Here is a 17,603-nt window from a genome sequence, read left to right as displayed (position 1 = left end):
CCAAATGGGTTGGGGAGAGGGATGGAATCATGAGGCAACACAGCTCTCCTCGGCTCTGTTTTATTTGCAGACATTATTTTTACAGCTGCCCGGAGTCCCGTGCCACCCTCGGACAGCAAATCACACCTCCCGCCTACTCCCGATTAATTAATTATGCAATTTAACACCGGAGCGACCCCTTCCTGGCTGCCTCACGGGGTCGGTTGTGCCGTACCCAGGGTGCCAGGAGAACAAGCTCAGCCAACTTGCCTCTTTTGGAGGGTTTTTTGAAAAGAAAAAGGCTCTGCTTCCCAGCAGAGACTTGAGCATGGCTTCCACCTCCCAGGTGTAGCTGCTGGATGTGAATGAAAGCATTGACAGCCAGATATGTAGATACACAGGAAAGTGTAGCACCATGCTGCATGCAGAGCTCCCAGGTTGCTTTCCACAACTGGGTCCATCCCCTTTTTTTTTTTTTTTTTTTTCCCCAAATGAGGGACTGAGGTACAAAGAGGTTAATAAAAAACCAAAAGAACAATCTTGCTCCAAGCCACGTGGTGCACTGAGTCAGGGTCCAGAGGAGAGAGCAGGGCTCCTCAGCCCTGCTCCCACACACTGGCACTGCTGCTTCCTGAGGGGAAGGGGGGACCATGCACACCGAGACTGGGACCGTGCCTAGGCATAAAAAAGCAGCCTGAAGAGTTGAGGGAAAACCAGAGAGAGATGGGACAGAGGAATGGCTGTGGGAACAGAGCTGGAACATGCTCTGGGCTCCCCAAAATAGTGCCATCCCTTGGGATCTGTTAGCCCCATGGACCAGAGCTGTGGGTGCTCCCAACACTCACAACTCTTCACAGTGGCTGCAGCTTTTGGTCACTATTTTCTAGACAGCAAAAAAGAGACACAACTGAACTTTTGTTCTGTGCCAGGACCATGGGACACACCATGGGCCTGAGCCAGGGAAGTTTCCCAATGGCTCTCCCCTGCCAAGAAACATATGCACAACACTTGCAAAGCCCAAAGTGCAGAAAGATTGTGGAGTGCAGGATGAAAACTGCTCAGCTGAGCACTGTCCCCTGTCACACTCAGACCAGGGACACAGGAGTATCCCTGTATCCTGGAGTAACTTAACTAGGAGAGCCAAGTGTGGCCCTATGCCCTCTTTGGAGGCATGCGGGGGAAAACCTCCTCCCCAGCACTCCAGATTTCCCAAAGAGCCTTGGTTTGGACTAGGAGGCTACCCCCTCCTGGGGTTTTAAATTAGCAAACACAGCTCTGTCTGCTCCAGCATCAGCAGCATTATCTGCTCCAGGGTCACCAGGCCCTGGACTGGCATTAACTCTGTAATCCCCAGCATGCTCAGAAGAATGGCAGCCAAACAATCAGCCTGAGGGCAGCTGAGGAAGGCTGACAAGGACTGAAACAGTCAATGAAACGAAGCAAGAGCATCTCTAGCCCTTGGGAAACTCATCTTTGTGAATCTGAAATCTTTGGTGTAGCAGCCAGTCTGCCATGTCCAGGCAGCCAGCACTCCATGGCATCTCTGCAGTGACAAAGATGCACTTGCAGCTCTTCTACTGCAAGTTTTGTTTAGTCTCTGGTGAGATAAGTGTGACCTTTGATGAGGCTACAGCTTGCTGTTCCCTCTGCTCTCCCTGGCCTCCTGGGACCACGAGCCCACACATGGCGGAGGGGTGGCACAGAGGGGTGAGGACAGGATTCCCAATCTCCGTGTGAGTGCTCCAACCATGAACAGTGGGAATGGGAAGGTTCAGCTGCACTGGAGTGATCAGTGAAAAGAGAAACAAGTCCCAGAGATGGACGCCAAGGGGCCTGGGTGGCAGCTGTGGGGATATCAGGGGCCAGTCCTACACTATCAGTGACCACAGGGACTTCTGCCAGCACAAATACAGGCAGGCAGAAAGCTCCTGATCAGGTTATGAGGTTACAAGACCGATTTGAGCTCCAGCCTTGAGGTTTAGCAATGTGTGTTATCCAGATTAACCTCACATTAAATGAAAATTTACTGGGTAACTGCTACCTCCACCCCCTTCCTCCTCCCTATATCGATGCACCCCTTGCCCCTTCAGAAGCATATGGCCACCAGGCAGTCAGATTTCAGCAAACAGCCTATTTTTAAGGATGCCTAAGCCCATTTTAATTGTGGGCTGATGCATTCCTGTAGCTTTCAGCTTCTCTCACATTTTGCCACTACCCCTTCCTTGTGCTAGAACTAGTGATGTGCATCCAGGCAGTGAGGCAGGCCAGGGTGTGATGCCAGCTACAGACCAGTCCCTGCTTGTGACAGGTGAAATTAAGCAGGACCACAGAGCAGAGGACATGAGAGGCTGAGGTAGCAGAGCACAGCCAGCAGATCAGGAGCACGCCAGGCAATGGAAAACTAATATAAGAACAGTTCAAGCCTTCCTGGAATTGCAACTGAGCAGGCATTTTGCAGGGGTAAAATACAAAATTCCACCTGCCCTCAAGAGCCACAGCAACTGGGCACTTGGGAAAAATGGCAAGAAATTAAATCATGACAGAGATTTTCCCTGGGACTCTGCAGGGCAGAGGAGAAGAAGAGCCTGGAATTATGCTAACAGTCTGCAGTAAGGAACTCAAACAGGGGCAGTCATGGTGCATGAGTTAAAAATTAATGGGATCAGGCAAATATCATTGCAGAAATCCCAGGCAAGCAGTCCTTGTCTCTTTCCAGAGGGGAAAGAGACAAAAGGTTTCATAGCACCAAGTAATGCCACACAGTGGTTCAGGGCAGTAAGGAATCCCAGTTCCAATGGAAAGTGCAGGAGGAATTGAGTTGGGATGTGGCCAGGCACCATGGTCACCACCCTCTACCTGTGCCCATAAAGAAAGAAACACCATGCCTCCTGACTGTGAGTAGCCCAAGGGCATGTTTGGCATAGCTTACTTGTGACATGAAGTCTCACAGAGAATGCCAAGGCCAAGTGGGAGACAAGCCCCAAACATGGGATGATGGATGTGATTGACTGCATCTGGTCCACAGCACCCAGCACACACACACAGACACCAGTAAGTTAAACCACTTCCCAAAAGAATTGGTGCCTGCTCCAGGCTTTCAAGTAGCTGTTCTCAGGCTCTGGAGCTCACAAGGCCACTCCTGCAGCTGGGACAGCTACTCCAGCTACTTCCTATTTCCTGCTGGTGAGGCCCGGCATGGGAGTGAGTCTATATTCTGTCACTACATCCTCCTGCATCTTAACTGTTCACAGTTAGCAGCCAGCATCCAGCAGCACACAACTAGGAAGAGATCAAGAGCCTTGGCTGCTACCACCCAGCCCACAGCGAATGGGTGGAGAATTTCTTGGTCATGCACACAGCTGTCCCTGCTACAACTGGCCAAGCTAAGCCTGCTGTAAAAGGCAGCCCAGAGTGCTGCCCACTGCACTTCATAGGGGCTGAGGGGAATCAGGAAAGTGGGACTGAGTGCAAGGCAAGAGAGGCCTCACTACAGAGCAACTGACTGACTTTACAGAGGAGTAGCTGCCACCAAGGCTCCAGGAACCATCTGCATGGAACCACGTGCAGTGTGATTCCAGCGGGAAAACCGAGCATGTGAAAACAAGTGGGGGCTGTGGGACATTCCCTCCCCTTCCAACCTCCTCTCCCCTCCTCAGCTGGCTCCATCCCCTGAGTCTTTGCACAGTCGAGGTGAAACCTTGCTGGCCACTGAAGCCTACCAGCTGCACATCATGGCAGGGAAGTACCAGCAAGCCCCTATTGGTGTTTCTCCAGAGGAACACTTCAGGACTTTTGCTTCTTGGGCTCCTGCAGCAGAGTCCTCTTGCTGCCAGCAAAGGCCCAGCAAGAGCTCTGACCTCCCCTGCTGAGAAACACCATCCCCATGAGCCAGGAGCAGCTGGCTCCAGTCCTTTTGTTCAGCACAGCAGCAGGGAGCTGGGTATAATCCCTGACTGCTGTCGGCAGGCACTGATTTGCTGGCGGCTCTGTATCCCTGCCAGCCCGAGGGAGGCAAGGAGACAAGCACAGCCTGGGCCGACGAGCAGGTCAGGCTCCCCACGCCTCTAGGGCTACCTCAGCTGGAGCTGGCTGAACCAGGTGCTGACGGCACAGTCCACACGCATCACCAGGGAGATCCCCAGCAAGAGGCAGATGCTGCTCACCACAAAGCCAAGCGACTCAAAGAGGAACCTGCAGGCACAACAGATGCGGTTAAGGACACAACAGCCAGCATGACTACAGAGACAGGCTGCTACCCTCCAGCTGACTGATTTTACTGACAATGAGAGGCTGGTAGCATCCCACATCCTAAAACCTGAATTACATTCACACCCCAGCAGTTGCTGCCTGAAACCTGTAAGCCAAGCACTTGTCTGATTTAGAGGCCACTCAAGACCTGTTAACTCAGGTGGGATTGTTAATCCCTCAGAGGCTGAGGCCACCCTTCACACTGACTAGTTCAAAGGTTTGCTGGTTCAGCATTTCTGGGTTTATCACTTCTCATCTGGTATCCTTACCTTTGACTCTCTGACTACAACATTCTCAGCTTCCCGGCGGGCTCTGTATTGTGTGTCCTTGGAAATTCAGATGAAGAGAAACTTCTAGGCTCTAGCTCAAGTCTAGCTTCTGAATTTCAAGCAGGAGTTAGGGATATTCCTACAACCAGTACTAGGCAATGATCAATCAATTCAATGATCAATCTACAAGGTCTCCTCCAAAATTACTGTCTGTCAACTCTAGCCAAGGTGTCAGGGACATGAATCTTAACTCCATATCATAGCAACTTCTGGGACTTACTTTGGGGCAAAGACCTTCCAAACCATGAGGTGTCTCCTGAGGATCATAGCTGCACAAACACAGGCCAGAAGCTGTGGGGAAGATCATGAAAAACAAGTTACAGGTGACTCTGGAGAGACCTCCTCAGCACTAGATTCATATCTGAAGGTGGTACTAAACTGCACATGCCTGAGAGGCTGGCACAGCACACATCAGGAATGAGCATCCTGAAGAGGACTCCCTTCCATGATGTCCTCAAGTCAGGAAACACAAGCAGCTTGGGGTACTTGAAGGTCCTGTGGGGCCAGGCTGGGGCAGCACAGGGGAGGGCTCACACTGTGGCTAACCTGACCTATTTCACTGAGAGGGGCGCTGCTGCTCTCTGCTGCAGGGCTTGCCAGTTCCCTTGCACTGTTTCTGGTCTGACAACACAGGAGAATGATTTGAAGAGATAAATCCGAGAAAACTGTTCATTTCTTCCACAGGATTAAAATTTCTGACGTTTAGCTTTCTATATCATCACAGCACATTTGTAAATCAGAGCTGGTGTAAGTTAGGAATGCTAAAGAAGACAGAGAGAACAATTACAACCCTGCAGCTTCTGAGCAGACATTACCACTCTGGGCATATGGGTATGAAAAGCATGCTAATCCTTATGTCAGCTTCCATGCTGGAGCCCTTCCCAAAGCACAGATCAAATGGCATGGCTGAGAAGGGACCTGCTCTTCCACCTGCAACCAGACACTCCACCCTAGGGCCTGTCTGTGTCCTGGCTGACCCCTTTCTCTCATTAGAGTGCCCCACAGTTATCACAGCACACCAATTTCCTCCTATACAATCTTTCCCACAGCCTGCCTCTGCTCGTACCTGTGCCCCAAGGACAAAGAGGTACTTCAATCCCAGCCGCAGTAGAGCAGTGGAGAACTCCTCTGGAGACTCCCGCAGCCTCATTTCCATCATGTGCTCCTCCACCTCCTGCAGCTCCTCCCAGGACTCCTTCTTGGGCTTCTTCCTCTGTGAGTTGGACATCTCACACACAAAGGGCCACAGCAGGAGCAACGGGCAGCCAACTACCTCAAGGACAAAGGCACATGAAGTTATCAGAGCTCAGGTGGTGAGGAGCAGGCTAGGCTCTGCCATCCTGCCCTGGATGTGCAGGAAGCACATAGCCCAGCTCCAGGCGAGGCTGCTGTGGCCCCACAAGGGGAACAGCAAGGATGCTATGGCTCAGCTGGTGCTGGAGCCTTTATTGCCTCATGCTCAACCTGCAGAGCCCCAGGCAAGGCACTGCAGTGAGCTGTGTCTACTCAGGCTCCACAGCCTAGAAAGAAATTTATTTACCTGCAAAGAGGATATGGGAGGCAAAGGTGTTGGCTCCCACCAGGACAGCAGGCAGAAGGTTCATGCTGTGGTCAAGGTGGAAGCCAACAAAGGCTGCATTCCAGTGGATGGCTGGGAAGATAGGCTGGTGGCCTGTGGAATAGAAGAACTGTGAAGCAGCAAGGAGCCAGGAGATCACTGCATACCACGGCACTGAAAACAGCTCTGAGGGAATAAAAAACAAACACAGAGGAAGGGGGTGGGGATATCAGCATCAAGGAACAAGACAAATCCATGGTCAAAAAAAGCCTCGTGACATTTTTTCCCAGGTTCCCTTTCCATGCTGGCTCTTTTAAGAAACAGGAAACAGTCCAGCTTCCCCCACAGATACAGCAAGGGGCCAGCATTACCTCTGCTGGTGCCACTAGCCTTGCTACTGCAGTCTGTCAGAAGCAGTGGGGTTAGGTGACTGTTCACACCCTGGGAAGAAGAGAGCTCCTTTCCCTGACCCAAGACACTCTCCTCCCCCTCCCATGTTCACATCCTTGCTGCATGTATCTTTCTTCTACTAGAGGATTTAAGCAGCTCTGAAAAAGCTAAGAGTATACTGAGGATCAGTGCACCATTCCTTCCCAAGACTAGAAACTAGATCCTGCTTCTCCCACTGGAATTAAGGCAAGGTTAGCCCAGGTAACACATCCAGTGGATGCTCTACTGAGCCCAGACTCACCAGCATCTCCAGCAAGGCCTCTGGCACATGTGTGGATGTGCAGCAGCACAAAGGCCTCCACGAAGAGGAGCAAGAAGGCAAAGCTCAGCCGCTCACTGTGCAGAAGCATCAAGAGGAAGCCCAGCAGGGTGAGGGCTATGACCAGGGCTGCTGAGTACACGCTGCCCAGCCCGTATGCTGCAACAGTGGCCCTGCAGCTGCCCCGCTCCAGCCGGCTCTTCTGAGACTCCTGCATCCTCTTGTAGATCTGAGGGATGACGTGGAGGAAGTTGACTTCAGAGCCAGGGACCCCCAGGTAGGGAGTGACAATGGATCCTGCCGACTCTCGCGTGTCCTTTGCAAACACCGTCATGGGATTGCACAGCAGGAGCAGCAGTCCCATGGATGCTAGTCCATAGACAGCTCTGGGAAAGACAACAACTGCAACCTGCACCAGCTCCTGCAGCTTGCCAAGAGAGTCATCGGCACTGGAGGCAACAGCCCAGTAGCAGGCAATGCAAAGGACGACCAGTGGGAAACCCCAGCGCACGAAGAGCACAAGGGGGTCCGAACTGTTCAGGTTGCCATAGTGCCTTAGCCAGCTCTGCACTGCATACACCAGCCCAGCCAGCAAGGCCACGCACAGGAGGTAGAAGAGGTTCTTGGCCCGTGTGTTTCTCAGGCTGGCAAGTGGGGAGAGGAAAACAGAGGGCCGGCACTGAGGGATTTCTTCGCGGCACTGGTGGAAGAAACTGGAGAGGCGCAGGCAGACCAGGAGCATGGCCACGAGGCACAGCAGGTACCAGATCTCTCTCCGGTAAGAAGAAACACCAAGGAGCTGCTGCTTGGGACTTTCTGGCACAGTCAGGTGACCATCCCAGTGGAGCTTCCCTACTAGCAACATCACCAGTGAGGCCAGCAGGAATGGGGCTACCCGTGCCTCAGCTACAACAAAGCTGTCGGAGAACATAGCTCCACAGCGGAAGAACAGAATGCCCATGGGGAAGGCCAGCCCCAGCCATGCTCGCAGCCTCTGTCTGAGGCCACCACTGGCCAAGGGTGGCTGACTGCCTGTCAAACGGGCTCTCCTGAGATGCTGGCCCCACCAGTGCCAGAAAAAACCCAGCTGAGAAGCAGCGGCTGCCCATGATGACACCAGGAGCAGATCCAGCCCCTCCTGGGTGAAAACGTGGACCAGCCATAGAAGAGCAGCCCCCACAGGGCCCCAGAAGAGTGGGTACAGGAGGCAGCTGCGACAGAGAGATTGTGAGGATGCGGCCAGCTCTGAGGCCATGTAGCAGAGCAAGCAAGAGGAAGCAATAAGGATGCAGCCCCCCACCATGCGCAGGGGGTGGAAGCGGGCCCAGGACTGGGTGCACACAGCCCGTGCCTCCCGCAAGTAGTGCTGGAAGCGACTAATAAGGCTTCCCAGCCTTGTCTTGAGCTCTGGAGGTACTGTCGTCCCCTGCACCTGGGTCAGGAGCTGCGTGTGCTCCTCCACAGCACTGGAGAAGAGCTCCTGCAGGTGCTGGAGCTGCTCTGCTGGCAGGTCCTGAGCCACCAGTGAATAGGACTGCAGAAAGCGATCCACCTACAAGAGAGAAGATACAGGATCAGACAGCAGGAAAAACAGGGAATGGGATTCACTGCTTCACACTGCCCCTTCATAATGGAAATAACCCCAGTTTAAACCTGTTTAAACCCTGCCAGGGCAGACTTGTCCCCAGCTGTATCACCCAGGGATGTCACCATCAGGAAACTCAATCTCTCTGCCAAACTGACATCCCTCTCAAGAGATGCATCCTTAGCGACAGCCATGATGACTCCTGCAGCTATACCTCTGCTAATGCTTTGCAGAGCCCCATAAGGGCTTTTATGGAGTCTTTGGCAGCAAAAAGGCAAATGTCCTCCAGAAGGCCAAGTCATTACTATTAATGACTTGTTTATCTGCACCCCATGTTGAGTTTTACAGTTTTGTCTGAGGAAAAACATCACACTAAAAAACTTATAGTGGATGAAACCAAACTGCTTCTCTTTCATAAATAATAGCACATTAATACACTGCACCATAGTTTAAGAGAAACTCATTCTTTTAGGTTTCTAGTTCAAGATGACATGAACAGAGGCAGCTACAATCCCAATGTCATGAAAGAAGTGTTACGGTGGCATTAGCAGGGCAGAGAACCTGCACACACATCCGTCTGCTTAGATCTCTCCAGTCCTGAATTGCACCCGTAACTTCACACACCTTCCATTTGCCTCAGAGCACAGTCAGAATTAGTCTGCCCCTGTCCATGGATGGCACACACATGCACTGGCTCTCTCACAGGCCTCCCTGGAATGCCACAGCTTCTTCAACACCACCATTATTGAGCCAGAAACCTCCTCAAACAATGAGTGCAAATATTTAAACAGGCACAAGTTGATAATGCTAATTCCTAACAAATGATGATGGATATCCTCGGTGATTAATGGGCACCAACATACAATATGATCTTTAAATGTCAGAGCACTCTGCTGCTCTATAATTACAGAGCTGAGTATTTCTGTCTTCCCATCAGCAATCATTCTCTGCAGCTCCTCGGTGGCTTGCACCAGCGGTGTCCAACTGCCACTCCAAGGAGCTGGTTGGGCACTGGAGGAATTATTCCTGTGCTCCCAGCAATCCAGAGTCCCCCAAAGGCAGACTAGCCCTTAGCTGAGATGCATGCCTTGCAATGCCTGAGGCAAAGCTGGCTCTGTAGCATGACCAGAGCCATAACAGATGGCCCTCACATCATCCACAGAGGCTCTCACTTAGCCTGCCCCACTGCCTAGGCTTCTTTATACCTGATGTAGAGCCTCTCATTCAAATTTTGTCAATCTACTCCTGGGGTTCTGTATTTTGTTGCGCTTTGTGTAAACTGCTCCTTCAGTATCCTACTTCAGTATTAACTGTTACGTGGTTATTTTTTTTTATTTGGTCTTTCATTACTGTTTTCCTTTTTCCACTAATCTAGAATAATCTTTTTGTTAACACTGTTTCTCCTTCAGCATCAAAATCTCCACTTTTATTTTCAAATCTCCAATCACAACACTTGCCTCTGGTCATCTTCAGACTTGAGGAACCATCATCCCCTATTTCTTAAACCACTTCTGACCATCTGAGTCCAGCCACCCTCCATCTTCCCAGACAGTACTTTCCATACCACAGCACTAAATAGGTGGCTCTCATTTCTCTTCAGGGAAAATGGGGCTGTCTTTTACTGGAGCAAACACTGCAAGGATGTAATGTAAAGTAAGTTCCCCACGCAGACTAACAGCATGTCATCATCTCACCTCCACGGAACAGAAGAGGTTTATGGCTTAAAAACCATAAGAAGGAATGGCTTAAAAGAAGAGGTTTATGGCTTAAAAACCATAAGAAGAAATGGCTTAAAAACCCATTCCTTCTCCCATCTAGTCCATTTGGAGGCTTACCACAGGCCATACCTGCTTGGCATTGATGTGATAGACTGAGAGCTGCTGCAAGGCTGCAGACACAGCATCACTGTCCCCAGCGAACAGCTCGGCCATCACCTCCCCAATATTACTGTAGGGGATGGGCACTCCCAGCAGCAGGGCCACAGTGGGCACCAGGTTCACTTGGGGAATGGTTTCAGGCTCCTGGAGAGACAGGGGAGGAATCAGAAATTCAGAGAGAACACAGCCATGCAGATTTTCACTCATTTGAGAAGACAGTGGGGAAGACATCCCTGCTCAAAGGTGAATCCAGGCAGAGGCACAGGTCTGCTCTCCTCAAGGGTCCTCTGGCAAGAAGCATGCCCACTGGGAGCTGCAGGTTGATGGGGAAGGCACTGTCTGTCCAACAGCTCACCTAGCCCCACACAAGCATCCCTCACAGCTGTAGTGACTTAAACATGCATTCCAAACACTTCAGTCCTCTGTAGGCTGTGTCAGCCTTTCCACTGCCCTCTAGAGACAAGGTGACAGACCTCCCACTCCTCTCAATCAAGGTAAAAAGTCTGAAAAGCAGCACCATGGAAAGAGATCTGGAGATCCTGGTTGATGGAAAGATGAATATCAGTCAGCAGTGCCCTGACAGCCAGGAGGGCCAACCCTGTCCTGTCGGGCATCAGGCACAGCATCAACAGCTGGGCAAGGGAGGAGACTGTCCTGCTCTGCTCTGTGCTGGAATGACCTCAAGTGCTGGGGGCAGTTTTAGACACCAGAATATAAGAAAGATGTTAAGCTATAAGGAAGCATCGAAATGACAGCCAGGAGGCTAATGAACAGTCTGGAGGGGAAGCCATGTGAGGAGTGGCTGAAGTCATTTGGTCTGTTCAGTCGGGAGAAGAGGAGACTGAGGAGAGACCTCCTGGTGGTCTTCAACATCCTAACAAGGGGAAGAAGAGGGTCAGGCACTGATCTCTTATCTGTGGTAACCAGTGACAGAACCTGAGGGATGGCCTGAAGTTGTGTCAGAAGAGGTTTAGGCTGGATAGTAAGAAAAGGTTCTTCACACCCAGGGGATGGCCATGCACTGCAACAGGCTCCCCAGGGAAGTGGTCACAGCACCAAGCCCAAACAGAGTTCAGGATGTGTTTGGACAATGCTCTTAGGAGCATGACATGATCCCTGGGAGTGTCCTGTGCATGATCAGGAGTTAGACTTGATGATCCTGATGTGTCCCTTTCAACTCAGCTTATTCCATGATTCTACGACAGACTCCCCATCCCTCTCAGTCTAAAAAATCCCAGTCAAACTGTTACTCTCTGTAATCCCAGGATAGTTTTTAGGCACCAACTGGGGCAGGAATAGCTAAAAGTCAGCTCCTCACCTCTGGAGGGCCACTGCCAAACAGGGGTGTCCTGCTGTACACAAACAGGGCTGCATTGACTTCCTTCTCGCTGTCGCCACCATGGTCTCCAGTTTCTGTCATGCCGTGGTCCCCAGCCACCAGAAGAAGAGTGTCATTCCCCAGGTGATCCACCAAGGACCTGCCACCAAGATAAGGAAGGTCAACTTCTCCTTGGGCAGGGGCCCCATTAGCCTAGGTGGAAGAGGACATCTCCCCAGCAAGCCTGTCTGCACCACAGAGGTGAAGCTCACAAACAGATATGAGCAAAACTAAATGCTGATGCAGAACTGTAACAAGCCAGGGTCCAGGGTGTTTTAAATTGTTGCTTTAAAGCCAAACTGAAAATTCAGAGCCCTAAGACAGAGTGGAGCAATCCTGCTTGGATCCCCAGCAAAAAGTACCATCAGGGATTGTGACAAAATGCAATTCAGAAGAAAAGCTCCTGACAAAAATGAAATTTTAGGCTGCTTCTATATGGGTCATGTATCATGTTATGTGTGACATCTCCCACTTCAAAGGAAAAAAAGCAGGGATTAGTCCCTGAAGGATGCAGTAGGTATGACACAGTATATGCTGCACTCTCAGATACAGCAGGGAAAGTTCCCAACTCCTTCTAGCAGCAAAACTTAAAAGCAGCCCTAAGAATCAAAACCTGCAGCATTTTGGGCTGAGACACATCTGCACAACTGAATCCCATCCTGCTCTCTGTCTCAAAGGTACGGCTCATAGTTCTATGTGATAAATGCAGCAGCACTCATTCCCTAGCCAGGGTCCTCCACCTGCTTCTCGTGTTAGCCAGACCTCAGTGGGACAATCTCCATGTTAAAGATGGAAAGAGAGAGACTCAGTTACACTCCAGCTGCACTATCATCTCATGGTCTGGCAGAGAAGCAAGATCTGAGGGTAGCCTTACGTATGGAACCAAACCTCTCAACACTCATCTATGCAAGCAATATTGCCCATAGCTGGGGTTCCAGCTGCTGCTGGCCAAAGTTGTTTTCCATGTTAACAGGCTCAGTAAGCACTCCCTGTTGCCCTCTGCATCTGTCAGTTCCCTGGGAAGATCTCACCAGCCTGGCTGAAGGAAGAGGCCAGCTAGCAACCCCTCAGTACCACACTGATCACCTGAGCATGTCATTCATCTGGGTGAGCTTCTTTGCCATCTCAGGGTGGTCAGGTCCGTGTTTGTGCCCACAGTGGTCCACGCCAAGGAAGTGAGCAATCAACACATCCCATTCACCGCTGTCCACTGCAGAACAAAAGCAAAGTTATCACACACCAGCCTGGAATTCTAAGCCTGGATCCTCCTGCCAGAATTTCCTGGTTGCCTGTGGATATTGCTGTTTCTTCCCCTCCTACCACTGTCACTGCTAGCTCTTGAGGAAATGGATGCAGGTTTTAAGTCAGGCATACTCTTCGCCAGGAGGTTCCTGGGTGCAATGGCACGGGGACCTCAAAGCCTTGCAAACATCCCAGGATCCCTGGTTTTTTCTCCCCATCCCTCATGAGGGGAATAGTATAATGTCACCTAAGTCATCTTGAACTTAACCTCAAGACTAAGCTGAAACAAAGGTATGCTCAGAAAAAGGAGAACCCAGAATTCCCATCCTTCCCTGGAGATATTTTAGGTTGGACTCATCAATGTCCTCTGCATCCCAGGACATGGGCATGACACATCAACACAGTTCCTAGTTAGAAAGTTACCCTGGCCTCTCCCCTCTGCTTCGGGGCCTTGACACAGGAAATCCAACATATTTGAAGTTAAATGATGACCTGTAGCTCTCACATAAGGAACAGACTTGCCTGTGAAAGGCCATTGCACCCCTGATTTGTATTCAGACACAGAAAAATAAAAGAGCATGTCCCTTGGTCCCAGGACCTCAGGGAGGTGGAAATAACCTATTTCATGCTTCATCTTCTTCCCATGACTAGGAAGCACCAATGCTTTGCTGAGAGCAGTGCTGTGTCTCAGGCTCTTAACTTGTGTTTCCCCCAGAGCATTGTGTGCCTGTCTAGGCAGCCACGTGTCAAAGTTAAGGTGCTTCTCTGTCTCCATCCTGCCAGTGTATTTTGTAAGACAGATGTAGAAGTCTAACCTCATCCCAAAAAGCTGAATTCTGTCCCAGACAGAGGAAAGGTATCTACAGAAATGGTCTGGGGGCTCCAAGAACTGGCTTATCTGTGGAAACCCAGCTAGAGCACTGTAATCCTAGGGCAGCAGTGTGTAACTGCCCAGTGCTCCTTTGTAACAGAAAAAATCCTCCAGCCTTACTTCGAATTTGCAGCAGATTACACATTAGGCCAAGGTTTATCCATGCCCTGGTGAAAGAGCTACTTACCAGTTGGATAGAGATGCTGCAGGATCCCATCATCCACAGTGTGAAGATCCTTCACATTGAATGAAGGGAAGAAATAGGAACGGAAGAACTTCTTTGGGAAGAGTCCTTCCCATGTGTCATCACCCATGAAGACCACTCTCCTTCCTGAGCCAGAGAGAAAGGAACCAATGAGAGATGGAGCCCTCCTGGATTGTGCTGTTACAACAACAATACAAAGAGCCTGGGCATACCCAGGTCAGGATCTGGAGCAATGGCTCCTCTCCAACCCACACTCAAAACTAAAATTTTCACTAAAAAAAAGACCATCTGTCTGTAAATTACTTTGAATATGGGGAGGGACTAGCCCATGAGTATCTGTAAGCCCATGAGTGCCCCGCACACCAAAGCCACTGCATAACCTCAGGACTTACTGCTGACCTGACATGTCTCCCCTGCAGGAAGACTCCCGGGCCACCACAACACAGGTGGGTGCACAGGGTGCAGCCTGAAGCAGGCAAAGCCTCTCCCGAGGCCTGTGACCCCACTGCAAAATGCAAGGCAGCAGGTGATGGAGTAGAACATGTAAATCCTGAGCTCTGCCTTTTAAACAAAATGGTGATGGCATTCCAGACATGGAAAAGAGAAGGCAAAAACACTGGTGCTTCCCTCTGTGCTTGCTCTCCTTGCCCTGCCTGCCATCAGCCAGCTGTATTTCCACAGAGCCTCTTCAGCCTGGAAGCAAGGAACCTTTTTCTCTGAGACTGCTACTCTGCCACAGGATATACTGTGATCATCATTTTGCCTCAGATGATTCACTGCATTTGCCCACCTTGCTCACAGAAAGTCACATTGCCTTAGCTCACTCTGAGCCTTGGGAGGAAGTCTCTCTGGGTAACAAACCCCTGTGGCCTGTCCTCTCCCCTCTACTCCATTGTCCCACCATAACAAGCACTCCCAGCAGCACCAAACTACAATGAAAATGGCATGAGGTTGCTGCCTCACAGCTGCAGGCAGCTGTCCAGGCAGGCTGCTGCCTGAGGAAACCCCCACAGCACACCTGGTACCACCTGGCACACCTGGCTCCTTCCCTGTCACGTGCCTCACACAACACAACCTTGGCAATCCTATAGGCACTCCTGGGGGTGACCTTGGAACAAACACCACCAGTGCAGCCACTTTCACCTGCTTTCTCATCATCTTTGAAGATGATGAAGTCATGGTCACAGCTACTTCTCACTCCCAACATAAGTTGGCGATGCCCTGCCTGCATGACAACTATGCCTTAGGTAACTCTCATTAAGCAGGGAGAAAGAATCAGCTCACAGGGGGGATCTGTTGTAAGGAATGCCCTTCCCAGGAAGAAAGTAATCAAGATTTGGAATACAGGTTAAACGGAGCAGAAGTCTGCACGTACCCTGTGCCAGTGGGCTGCTGTCCTGCCCACACAGGGTCATAGAATTACAGAATTTTAAGAGGTTCAAAGGACCTTAAAGATCATCCAGTCCCAGCTCCCTCCCAGGGGCAGGGACACTTCCCACTAGATCAGGTTGTTCAAGGCTTTATTCAGCGTGACCTTGAGCATTGCCAGGCATGGGCCATCCACAACCTTCTTGGGGATCCTGTTCTAGTGTCTCACCACCCTCATAGTAAAGAATATCTTCTTAATATCTAACTTAAACTTCTCTGCCAAATTGTACCCATTGTTCTTCATTCTATCACTACAGTTCCTGACAAAGAATTCATTTGCAGCTTCACTGTAGGCCCCCTTCAGGTACTTGAAGGCTACTATGAGGCTGCAATACAACCTTCTCTTCTCCAGGCTGAACAGCCCCAGTCACAGAATCATGAAGGTTGAAGGAGACCTTCAAAACCATCCAATCCAATCATCCACCCACCACTATAAACCCTAAACCACACCACCCAGCACAAGACATGAAAGCCTCTTAGGCACTTCCAGGGATGGTGACTTCACCATCTCCCTGAGCAACCTATTCCTATGCCTGTGAAAAAACGTGGTTTTCTATCTAGCCTGAAGCTCCCCTGCCTGAGCTAGAGGCCACGAACTCACCGTTCTGCACCAGCTGTGCCAGCAGGTTGTCCTCCTGGATGGCGTAGGAGGCAAAGTTGCTGCCCACATCGATGAAGGTGGGCAGCGAGCCGGTGGTGAGGCCCTTGATGCGCTGCATGGTGGCCGTGGGGGGGTCGGCTCGGAAGCGGTAGAGCCGGGCATGGCGGGGCTGGGAGGTGGCCAGCTGGTGCAGGACACCCAGCTTGTTCTCGTAGGGCAGCGGGCTGGCCTTGGCGGGGTCAAAGCGGGCGAACTCAAAATGGAGGGCGTCGATGATGACGAGCACGGCCTTGGAAAAGCGTTGGGGAGCCCAGCAGGAGCCTGGTGGGAGGCTCTGCCTCTCCCAGAGTGGAGGCACGAGTGGGTCTGAGCAGGAACTGCTGCTGGCAAGCTCGATCCGGGTGAGCAGGAAGCCGCTCATGAAGAGCCCGATACCAGCAAAAAAGAGAAAGCAAACCCAGGCCAGGAAAAGCACCACTGGCCACCGCTGCATCCTAGAGGCAAGGACAGGAAGGCTCAGCCCCCAGCGGCTCTACCTGGGCAGGCACCACTCCCACCCTACCAGCACTCACCCCTGGCCCAACACCTGGCAGTAACCCCATCAGCCTACACTGACTTTACTTGGTCCCACTCCGTGTCCGGCAACCGTCCCACGCACTTCCTTATGTCCCCTCCTGAACGGGAGCCGAGTCCTGCTCCCTCCCGACTGTCCGGGGCCCTCTCGGCACCCTCTGCCCTTCCCCGGTACCCTCATCCCCTTTCCGAAACCCCATTCCCCTTCACACACCCCCAGCCCCTCCCCTGCACCCCCGGCTCACGGTCCGCCACCTCACACGCGCATCACCCTTGTGTCCCCCGCAGCCCAGACTCCCCTCCCGGTCCCCCAGCCCCTTACAGCCCCTCTTTGAGCCCCCGGACCCCGCTCCCGTCCTGTCCCACCTGCGGCTCCCGGCGCCCGTCGCTCCCGGAAGCGCCGCATGTGGCGCCGACCGCGCTAGAGCAGTACGGCGGGGAGCGGCAGCGCCCCTTGGCGGCCAGGAGGTCCCAGCACGCCTCCCGGCAGCCGAGGCACACTTAAAACGGCAAAATGTTGTTTTAATAATCTAGTAATTAATTAATCGACAGAGGCTCTCCCCGCCCTGTGCTGTGAGGAGCTCGCTGTGGAGAACACACAGTCACGCGCCGTAGGGCAGCTTCTGGGAGCTGACAGAAGAGGGGATGATGAGAGGAGCTCACACTCCCAGAGAAGCGATGCACGGAGAGGGGCATCCTATATAAGAGTGAGGTCCCCAAATTCACAGAATCATAAAATGGTTTGGGTTGGAAAAGAACCTTGGAGATCATCTAGTTCCAACCCCTTTGCTGTGAGCAGGGAGACCATCAACATGACCAGGCTGCTCAGAGCCCCATCCACAACTCCCCAGAACAAGTTGTGCCAGCGCCTCACCACCCTACAGGAAGAATTTTTTTGTAATATCTAATTTTTGACTTGTATGTCACTGCATGTCCGTGGGAGATCCCAGCAGGAGCCTGCTGAGGAGGGATGATCCCCCTTTGGCATCGAATGCTGGGGTCAGGCAACCAAGCACCAGG

At 51.7% G+C, this 17,603-nt stretch overlaps 1 protein-coding gene across 2 annotated transcripts; it reads right to left on the bottom strand.

The window, feature by feature from the left end:
* Positions 1 to 44: 44 nt before the first annotated feature.
* PIGO (phosphatidylinositol glycan anchor biosynthesis class O) lies at positions 45 to 17,512 on the bottom strand. Of its 2 annotated transcripts, XM_030236866.2 has the most exons (11): positions 16,950 to 17,512; positions 16,011 to 16,504; positions 13,964 to 14,107; positions 12,750 to 12,873; positions 11,604 to 11,763; positions 10,256 to 10,429; positions 6,806 to 8,375; positions 6,097 to 6,300; positions 5,623 to 5,825; positions 4,777 to 4,847; positions 45 to 4,170 (listed from the first exon to the last, which is right to left on the bottom strand). In XM_030236866.2, exons 2-11 carry the CDS (start codon positions 16,501 to 16,503, stop codon positions 4,050 to 4,052), a joined length of 3,264 nt encoding a protein of 1,087 aa, XP_030092726.2. In that variant the 5' UTR covers position 16,504; positions 16,950 to 17,512; the 3' UTR covers positions 45 to 4,049. The 2 variants fall into 2 exon arrangements, with proteins under 2 accessions (XP_030092726.2, XP_050842430.1); XM_050986473.1 differs by lacking the exons at positions 45 to 4,170; positions 4,777 to 4,847 and having other exon boundaries at positions 5,650 to 5,829.
* Positions 17,513 to 17,603: the final 91 nt, after the last annotated feature.

The sequence above is a fragment of the Serinus canaria genome, chromosome Z (assembly GCF_022539315.1).
Source record: "Serinus canaria isolate serCan28SL12 chromosome Z, serCan2020, whole genome shotgun sequence".
NCBI classification, from domain to species: Eukaryota; Metazoa; Chordata; class Aves; order Passeriformes; family Fringillidae; genus Serinus; species Serinus canaria.
Note: the sequence above shows the minus strand (reverse complement) of the source record. Positions and strands in the feature narration are given on the sequence as shown.

Bases quoted from the DNA above. Each gene is read 5' to 3' on its own strand.
- PIGO (XM_030236866.2), bottom strand. From the start codon at position 16,503: ATGCAGCGGTGGCCAGTGGTGCTTTTCCTGGCCTGGGTTTGCTTTCTC. The intron at 6,301-6,805 runs GTGAGTCTGGGC...TTATTCCCTCAG, and splicing joins AGGCCTTGCTGGAGATGCTG to AGCTGTTTTCAGTGCCGTGG. The intron at 4,848-5,622 runs GTACGAGCAGAG...TCTTCCCCACAG, and splicing joins TCTTTGTCCTTGGGGCACAG to CTTCTGGCCTGTGTTTGTGC.